Source organism: Gossypium hirsutum, chromosome A03, assembly GCF_007990345.1.
Source record: "Gossypium hirsutum isolate 1008001.06 chromosome A03, Gossypium_hirsutum_v2.1, whole genome shotgun sequence".
NCBI classification, from domain to species: domain Eukaryota; kingdom Viridiplantae; phylum Streptophyta; class Magnoliopsida; order Malvales; family Malvaceae; genus Gossypium; species Gossypium hirsutum.
The window spans coordinates 2,082,362-2,091,259 of NC_053426.1; the positions used below are offsets into that span (position 1 = coordinate 2,082,362).

The following is an 8,898-nucleotide window of genomic DNA, read 5'->3' on the forward strand; positions in this document are numbered from 1 at the left end:
TATCAAATTTAATCCCTGAAATTCTGGAATTGAAAGCACGAGACTGATGGGAGAGTTTATTTGTAAAAAGAATATATAAATAAAGAGTGGGGAGGGAAAGTAGGGTTAGACTAAATGTTGCCCATTTAAAGGGTTGAATATCTATCAAATTTTTAAAATTTCAAGGGTTGATTAGTTAGGTTGGTGTAGGATGACTACCAACCATTAACAAATGCTGGTCTCCGCAAATTAAGGTCTAACCATAGGACGATAAAAAAAAAAAAAACCTCAGTATCTTTGAAATATTTTAAAGTTTGCAACATTGGTCGATATTCCTCAACCAAGTCAATATGATCCTATATTTATAGTTTACCGCTTCACAGTTGTTTTCCTATATATATTCTAGAGTGAGAGTGATCCTTTACTCAATCAATTCATCTCCCATGTTGATGTTAAAACTTATATGAAGTGATGAAAGTAAGAGATTTTTTTTGTGAGGGATTAAATTTGAATTATACATTTTTTAGAAGGTTAAAAATGTAATTTCGTTTCTGTATTGACTGAAAATTTTTCAACAGATTAAATTATAATGTTTTATTTTTAGAGAAGTCATAATTGAATTTTAAATTTTAAGAGGGATTGAAATATAATTTTGCTATTAAATTAACTTAAAACTTTGTAATTTTTAAAAGGAATAAACAGTTTTTTTATTTGAAGTTGTGTGACGCTAATTCAACCAAAGAATTTTAGAAATAAAGATGATTAAAGAGAACTGCCTCAAATCTGAAAATTTTATTCAATTAATCTGAATTTAAAATTTAATTTAATTCAATGAGAAGGTAAAAATCGAATCTATTTTACTGCAATCCAAATTAAAAAAATATAAACTCAAAATGATTTAAACAAGTAATTAAATATATCTAAACTTTTAAATAACTTAAATCCAAAGTGATTTGAACTTATAATAATCTAACTCGAAAAATGTAAACTCAAAATTATCTAAATCCGAAATTATTAACACAAAATTATCCAAATATTTTATTTTAGAAGTGTAAAATAAACTACATCAAATTTGTTCAAAACAAGCATCATTAATTAATGATAGATAGGTCAATTTCATTATATTAAACAGAAAAGAAAAAAAAGCCATCAACGTTGAATATAGGCACCCCTAAAATTTTTTTTTTATTTTAGTTGTATTATAATTTATAAAATTTTAAATTAATAATACTAAAATTATCTTTAAACTCTTTAAAAATGATAAAAAAATAATTAATCTTTTTAAAATTATAAAATGCAAATTATTAAAATAATAAAATTATATTTTTATTACCATAAAAGTATACCATTTAATTTCATTCTTAAATTTTTTTTTCTGACTTCATCCTTACCTTTAGATTTGTATCGATATATTACATAACACTGGAAAAACAATAAACTGGTAAATAAGGAGGTGCCCTTTTGTCCAAATGTCTAAACAAGTTCATTAAATGCTGATTCCGGAACATAATTATCTAAGTAATTTGTCGGTTTTAGGGTTTGCGATTAAAGTAGTTTAATGCAATGAAACAGACAAAATTAGAGTTTGGTTAATGTTTCATACATTAAATTAATGTAATTGTATAATAGGAATGGCTGCAATGTTGTCTCTTAGTTTTTGTCCCATATGGTAGCATTCTAACCCAACCGCAATTGAAATTTAATGGTGACAAAATAAAGATAAGAACTAGAAATGGGTACAAAAGTTGTACTTTTCCTAACATAAAGTTTCAGATAACAAACATGACATTAATTTAATCAATTTAATAAAACACATTATAATATGTCTTTAAATTACTTTATATGTCTTTTAAATTATGTATTAAATTTTAAATCGGTAAATCCTTGAAATATAAGTATCATATCAATTAGACCTTTTTGTTCTGAGTATAGCATAGTTGTTAAATGTTGACTTAAATTTGACGTTGATCCTATTTTAAATACATGTTTATTTATTGCACAAATAATTTGAATTTGATTTGTTTAAAAAAAGTCTTGCTAAATTTTATTAAAATTGTTCTTTTTTTCCATAATCAAGGCATCCATTATTGATAGTAGTGACTAATTTTCTCACAAAGTAAACCTGTTTATAAGTTGGGTTATTTGCTCAAGCCTAGAGGCCCATTCAAAATTTGGGAGGATTTGAGTAAAAATATTGGATACAAAAAATGGGATTGGGTAAAAAATTAAGCTTGTTTAAAAAATGGATTAGGCTCGAGCTTGAGCCAGTCTAACCTGTTTTTAAGTTTATAATAATTTATATTATGTTTATAAAAACTATATTAAATATATAATGCTACTCTAATGTAAACATTAAAATAATATTAAGATAGTTTTATAAAAAATTCAATAAATAAAAGAATATATAAAATTAAAAAATATAAATATTTTTATAAAATTTTCAAAAATAATATGGGGAAGCTTAAAATGAGTTTGATTTAGTCCTTTGTAAATATAGGCGAGTTTGAATAAAATTTTAGGTCCACATTTCTAGTTGGGCCTGAGAAAGCATAAAGAATGGTAATATCATACTTAAAACCTAGCTCGGTCTGGTTCTTGAACACCTTTACTCACAAATACATATGTTTACAATTTAATCATTATATTATAGATGTAATCCATGTCATATCCATAATTAGGTTAAGGAAAGAATCTATACAACCTTGATAATTTGATGACTCAATTTAAAATTTAGACATAATTATAATTTAAGAAGATTTGGTACAATTAACTCTGGTTTTGATGTTAAAAATAGATAATTAATCACACAACCATACCTAGGTGATTTGTTTCATACAAAAGGCTGCTTTTTCGCCTAGCTTCCATGTGTGTTGTGTCTTTTGGTCTAACCAATTTCTGTTCATTTTCATAGTTTAGTTCTTATTCAAATACAATAATATATTTCCTCTCACCATCTTCATGCATCAAATGGAAAAAAAGGGCGGCTCTTAAGTTCTTGTTTTATTTTTATCTTTTTCAAAGAAAAATATGCTTTATTTTTTCTTGGTTTTGGTATGTTTTGGCAATAATCTTACATATGCAAAAAGAGTGCCTTATTTATTTATCTATCTATCTATATATATATAAAATGGTTTAATAAAAAGGAAAAATGTGTGGTTTTCTTGAGAGATCGATGTCTACAAGTTATTTACGTGTGGTCCTTTTTAGTCCATAATTCCATATGGTCAACGTGACCATAGTTTTCAATCTATAAAAAGTTCCTTTTTATATTTAAATTTGCTAGTATTCCAAGTAAAATTGGCAAAAAAAAAAAAGAGAATAGCATTTGGAGAGCATAAAACTTGTAAAGTATCCAAATATGGCATATGGTTCAATGCTTTATCTCAGTTTTTCATACATATACATATTATTAAACACGCGATGGCACACTGATGACGTAGGTAAAAAAAACGAGTATAATAAATATATTTATAAAAACTTTATACTAAAAACAAAAAAGAAATTTGATTGAATTGATAAAGTTAAAGTTTCGAAAACTATGATCTAAGTGAAATTGGAATTTTTATTCTAGTGGGTGGAATTTAAGTTATTCTTTTTGAGAGAGTTAAAATGCGAAATTCCCAATTTTGAAGGGTCAAACAATGTCTAGAACTACTTATAGTCTCTTTCCCAACCCTTAAATAGAAGGATAATGCACTTTAGTGCACTCGAACCTATGTCCTCCTGTACTGACAACTAAGACTCAATCGGCAATTCTTAATCATTTATTAACTAAATTGATATTCAATTAATTCGTGACACCAACTCAATCAAACATATTATATACTACATATATAATTATATGTACCTAACAAATGGTTAGAACTTTGAACCATCTTTTTGAACGCAAAGTCCAATTGCCTAGCTACTAATTTAGTTTAACTTCCAATCGACCCAATTAATTATTGATTATATTAAACGATTACTGTGTTAAATATTCATTAAATTAATGTCACACCTTCTTATACTAGAGTCCTGGTAGATCAATTATTGGAAATTAGTCAAATAGATGGGACATTGTAAGTTACTAGTTAATTATAATAACTAAATAAGAACATTATTTTTTAAGCTTTTTTTTTTAAAAAAAGGTTACTAAATAAGCATAAAAGCTTACTTGAACAAATAGTTGGTAATTTGTCTATTTTGGGTTTCTCCAAATGTGTGTTACTTTTCATTAAAAGGGACTATAAGGACTTATATGAATAAAATGTAATAGTTTAAGTTCCTTTTTAGTATATTAGCCATAATTTTTTTGTTTTGTAATATTGAATTCGGTATGTACTTTGATTATTTGGAGGACAAAAAGTCCGTACTAAAAGTCAAGAGTTTAACACAAAGTAGCATACATTACCTAGAGATAAAGAAAGTAGATAATTTAATGGTAATTAGATTTTAATCCAAAACTATATGGGAGTTATAAATCCTTGATAATTATTATTCAATTTGATCCTTCAATTTAACAAAATCCATTTGATTACACTCTAATTAGAGGAGTTTAAAAGTTTTTCCAGCAAATCTAATAGTTATCTACTTTTATGTACTACTTTTATGTACATCAATGGATGAAAAAAAATAAAAATAAAAATATTAATTAACGACTATTAATAAAAATTAAAAAATATAAATGGTTTAATTAAAAAAAATACGTGAGAGACTAAATAATGTATAAATAATTAATAAAGTATGAAGGAATAACTTTATTCAATTATTGATAAAAAATTTTAAGGAAAGAGTCAACAATCATAGAAAAATGGGATAATATAATTTTCAACCCCTCAACTTGGCAATTAGGTTAACTTTGGTACTTATATTTTTTTGTCTACTTTGGCACTTGATTTTTACAGTTAGGTCTATTTTGATCTCTCAGCTTGAAAAATATATATAGTACGATAATGTGGCATTCTAAGATTGTGCAGTATCATCATGTGAAAAATTATATAAGTTATCAGGTGATGATGCGGTACAACCTCAGAATATCATATTCAGTTTTTTAATAACCACACCGATGGTTGAATAGATCAAACCATCAATTCTCAATTCAACCAATTTAATTGCCAGACTAATAATAATCAAATAAATAATTAAAATTTTATAAAAATCTAAAAAAATTATTAAACAGGTTCAACATTTTCAACTGTCAATTTTTATCCAAAATTTCAATTTTTACTGATATCAAGTAATTTTCGAGTCAATCAATTCAACCTCTTTGTTCGAACTATTATATCAATCAATTCTCAACTCGTTCAAAAAGATCTTATTCTAATATAATTGAGCTCATAACCAAATCAAGATTGAATCTAATTTCAGAAACCAAAATAGATTTGATTGTCAAATTTAAAGATAAAATAGTACAAGTATCAAAACGAACATAATTATCAAGTTTAGGGGTCAAAATTGTATTATCAAAAAATAGCTTGTTAGTTTTTAGTGTAGATAGATTGTCTCTCTATATAAACCGAACATTATTCTGTTTCTCCTACTTCATTATTCACCCCGTTTCCTTCACTATATAAAAGACCAAACCTCAAAAGCCAACAAAACCAGAGAAACATAACCAAAACAGCTTCCACACCCATGTCTGAAACCAGACATCATTAACAATTCCAACAAAAACCCATTCCCCAAATCTATATTTCAACACTACCCATCTCATTATTTTTCGCAAAAAATATGAAGAAAATTGGAGGGTTCAAGCTTAGACGCAAGCTGGTAACAGTTTTCAAATGGATATTCCGACCCAGAAAAAGCAACTGCTTCAATAGTTTCTTAACACGTCCGATCCGAACTCGTAACCCATTTTCCAGACTTTGTTCTTTCCTTCGACGAGGTAGAATCAAGGGGATATCAAATTCGGATCCTGGATATATCCAATTGGGTGAGCAAGAAGTGAAGCGGGTTGAGGTACCCAAGGGACATCTTGCTGTGTACGTGGGCGAATCAGAGAGTGACACGAGGAGAGTGGTGGTGCCTGTGATTTATTTTAATCACCCACTGTTTGGGGAGTTGTTGAAGGAAGCGGAGCGGGTTTACGGTTTTAATCAATCGGGTGGGATTACGTTGCCTTGTGGCATTTCGGAGTTTGAGAAAGTGAAGATGAGAATTGACGATTGGGATCATTGCCGACGAAAACAATATCGTCGCTATTTGTTATGATATTTATTTTCCCCTTGTTTTTTTATGGTGTATAAAATTTCTAATTTTAGCTAATTTTTGTGAATCTAGGATGTTAATGATTTTTTTTTCAAAAAAATATACTCCATCATACATTTGTAATGTACCCCATCTTTGTTTTTATTTTTCGGATTTAAAAATATAAATTAAAATTTTTTATTAAATTTAAGTTAACTATAATATTACAATGTCATTTTTTTGTTATATAACAATTAGAAGATTTTTTTTATTTTAAAATGTCACACTAATAAATTTAAAAAAGAGCATGTGAACTTGAAAAGGTTTTTATAATCTCCGTATCTTTATCTTTTATAATATTATCTTAGGTGATGTCTAAGGTGATGTCTAAGGTGAGATTTTTTTATAGTAAGATCGTATGAGGTAACTATAGTTAAAAGACAGACATGAGGTGATTATAACTGTTTGATAAAATTACACTAAAAATTTAAAAAAATGTGCCAATAACCTAAAATCTGTTAAATTGATAATTAAATTTATTATTTTTCTTTAAAAATAAATTTCTTTTATAATATTAAAATGATTGAATTAGTTAAAAATTAAATTCATATTTTTGAATGCGACAATTAAGGCTCCTTTTATAATTTTTTTTTCCTATCTTCGATTTCCATAACTGTTATTTCTTTGGCGGCGTGTTAACTATTAAGATTATTTGAAGGTTAAACTTTTACATAATTGAATATTAATCGTCACTAAAAATCAGAGCTTATCTTAATAGCTTGTTCATGCAAGACAGCTAGATTGCATTTCATGTAATAAAGGGTTTTTTGTTTCAAATTTATATCAAATCGTTTGAAATTCAACCTTCTCTTTTACTTTTGGGTCGCACCAATCAAACCCCTTCAAAATACTTATACTAAAAATATTTTAATTGAAAATCTAATAATCAATATAAATATTAAAATATTAAAATTGTATTAATTAAATTATTTTAGCAGTTTAATTATCATAAAAAAAGCTTTAAAATTAGAGAAAATATAGTTCAAGAATAAAGTTTATATAAAATATTTTTAAATTTTATAAAACAAAAAATAGATTTAGGGGTTAAGTTTGATGTGACATTGAAAAAAGCATTCAAATTTTATTTTGTTATGGAAACCTAACGCGATAGACAAAATCCATGAGACGATTTTTTATTTGAAAAAAAAAACGAGCATGTGCAAGCTTGACTTGCTAAAGAAAAATAAAATAATAATTGTTAGATTAATATGCAAAACACGAGAAACCACCATGGTGGGAGTTGGCCGTACAAAAATATAATTCAGATGGCCATTATCCAAATACAATAAGCAACGTGCCCCGACAGATCTGATTTCCTTTTTTTAATCCATGTAAACCCTTTGATCTTAGCCGAAAGGCCAATCTATAGTAAAAGTACGGATTTTTTTTTTCAGTTTGAGTTTTAACTTGATTGATATGTATATTATTATTAATGCAAAATGATATAGGTTTGACTGTAATAAAATATATTATCTTTCTATTTATGAGTTGAGGAGAGCCTATTGATAATTTTAAATATTTTATAAAAAAGAATAGATATAATCATAACATATAATGAGATTGTTTAAAAAAAAACTAGACAATTAATTAGAAAAAGGAAAATGTGCCTCGGGTTCTATATGGCTTAAATAGCTTTTTGTACTTAAACTTAATAACAATTTTATGTTCGAGTTTGAATTTTTTTTTTCAAATTAGTTGTTGATATTTTCTTGAAAACCCTAAAATTCAAGTATTAATGTGAGAATAACTGCTAAGTTTAAGGGGTAACTTGAAAAAAAAGTTTCAATAATGACGTAATTCAAGCAATAAAATTACCTAACCGATTGATCCATAACATGACAGTTAAAAGGAATAAATATCAATTTTATATAAGAGCTTTTGTTCAATTTGTAATTCAATACATGAATTTTGATTTGATGCAATTATCCACACGAAATTTGAATTGTGATTCGTATGTATGGATCGAATTTTGATTTTGATTTAACCATATATATTTAAAGAGATGAATACACTTATTCATTTTCATATTGGATTAATATAATTGTTTGTGTGTGTAATATCAATGTAAAATTATGCTAATTCGATAATGTTGTTAGTGATTTGTGAAAAATAAATTAAACCAAAATTTCATGTATAAAATTATACAAAATCAAAGTTCATGCATTGTTTTGATATTTATCCCTTTGGAAAATACTTGAATTTTGTTGGTGATAGTTGAGTTTTTTATGAGTCGGGTCGGGTCATTGGTAAATCAATCGAGTATGACATATTTTGTCTAAATTATCAGAAACTTAACGAAAATTGTAATGGTGTCATGATTTGAATCAATTTTTAATGTACAAAGACTAATCTGGAATAAATTCTAGTTGCTTTCTTTTAGGTAAATATACAATTTGGTATGTGAATTTAGCTTCAGGTTTAAATTGGTACCTAAGATTTTTTTTTTGTCCAATTAAGTACATAAACTTGGCTTCAAGGTTCGACTTAGTCAGGGGCGAAGCCAGAAAATTTTTTTAGGGGGCAGATGAAATTTTAATTTTTTATAGTTTATATTTTTATAATTTGTAAAGGATTAAATTAAATTTTTATAATTTTAGGGGTGGCCAAAATGCAATTTTACCTTTACTAATTTAAAATTTTTAAAAAATTTCAAGGGTCTAAAATGAAAATTTCCATTTTAGAGGGGCCCGG

The 8,898-nt window shown here is 26.5% G+C and overlaps 1 protein-coding gene across 1 annotated transcript; it reads left to right on the plus strand.

The window, feature by feature from the left end:
- The first annotated feature begins 5,489 nt into the window (after window positions 1-5,489).
- LOC107963643 (auxin-induced protein X10A) lies at window positions 5,490-6,295 on the plus strand. Its single transcript, XM_016900069.2, has one exon. The coding sequence runs from the start codon at window positions 5,689-5,691 to the stop codon at window positions 6,169-6,171; it is 483 nt and encodes a 160-aa protein (XP_016755558.1). The 5' UTR covers window positions 5,490-5,688; the 3' UTR covers window positions 6,172-6,295.
- Window positions 6,296-8,898: the final 2,603 nt, after the last annotated feature.

Bases quoted from the DNA above. Each gene is read 5' to 3' on its own strand.
- LOC107963643 (XM_016900069.2), top strand. From the start codon at position 5,689: ATGAAGAAAATTGGAGGGTTCAAGCTTAGACGCAAGCTGGTAACAGTT.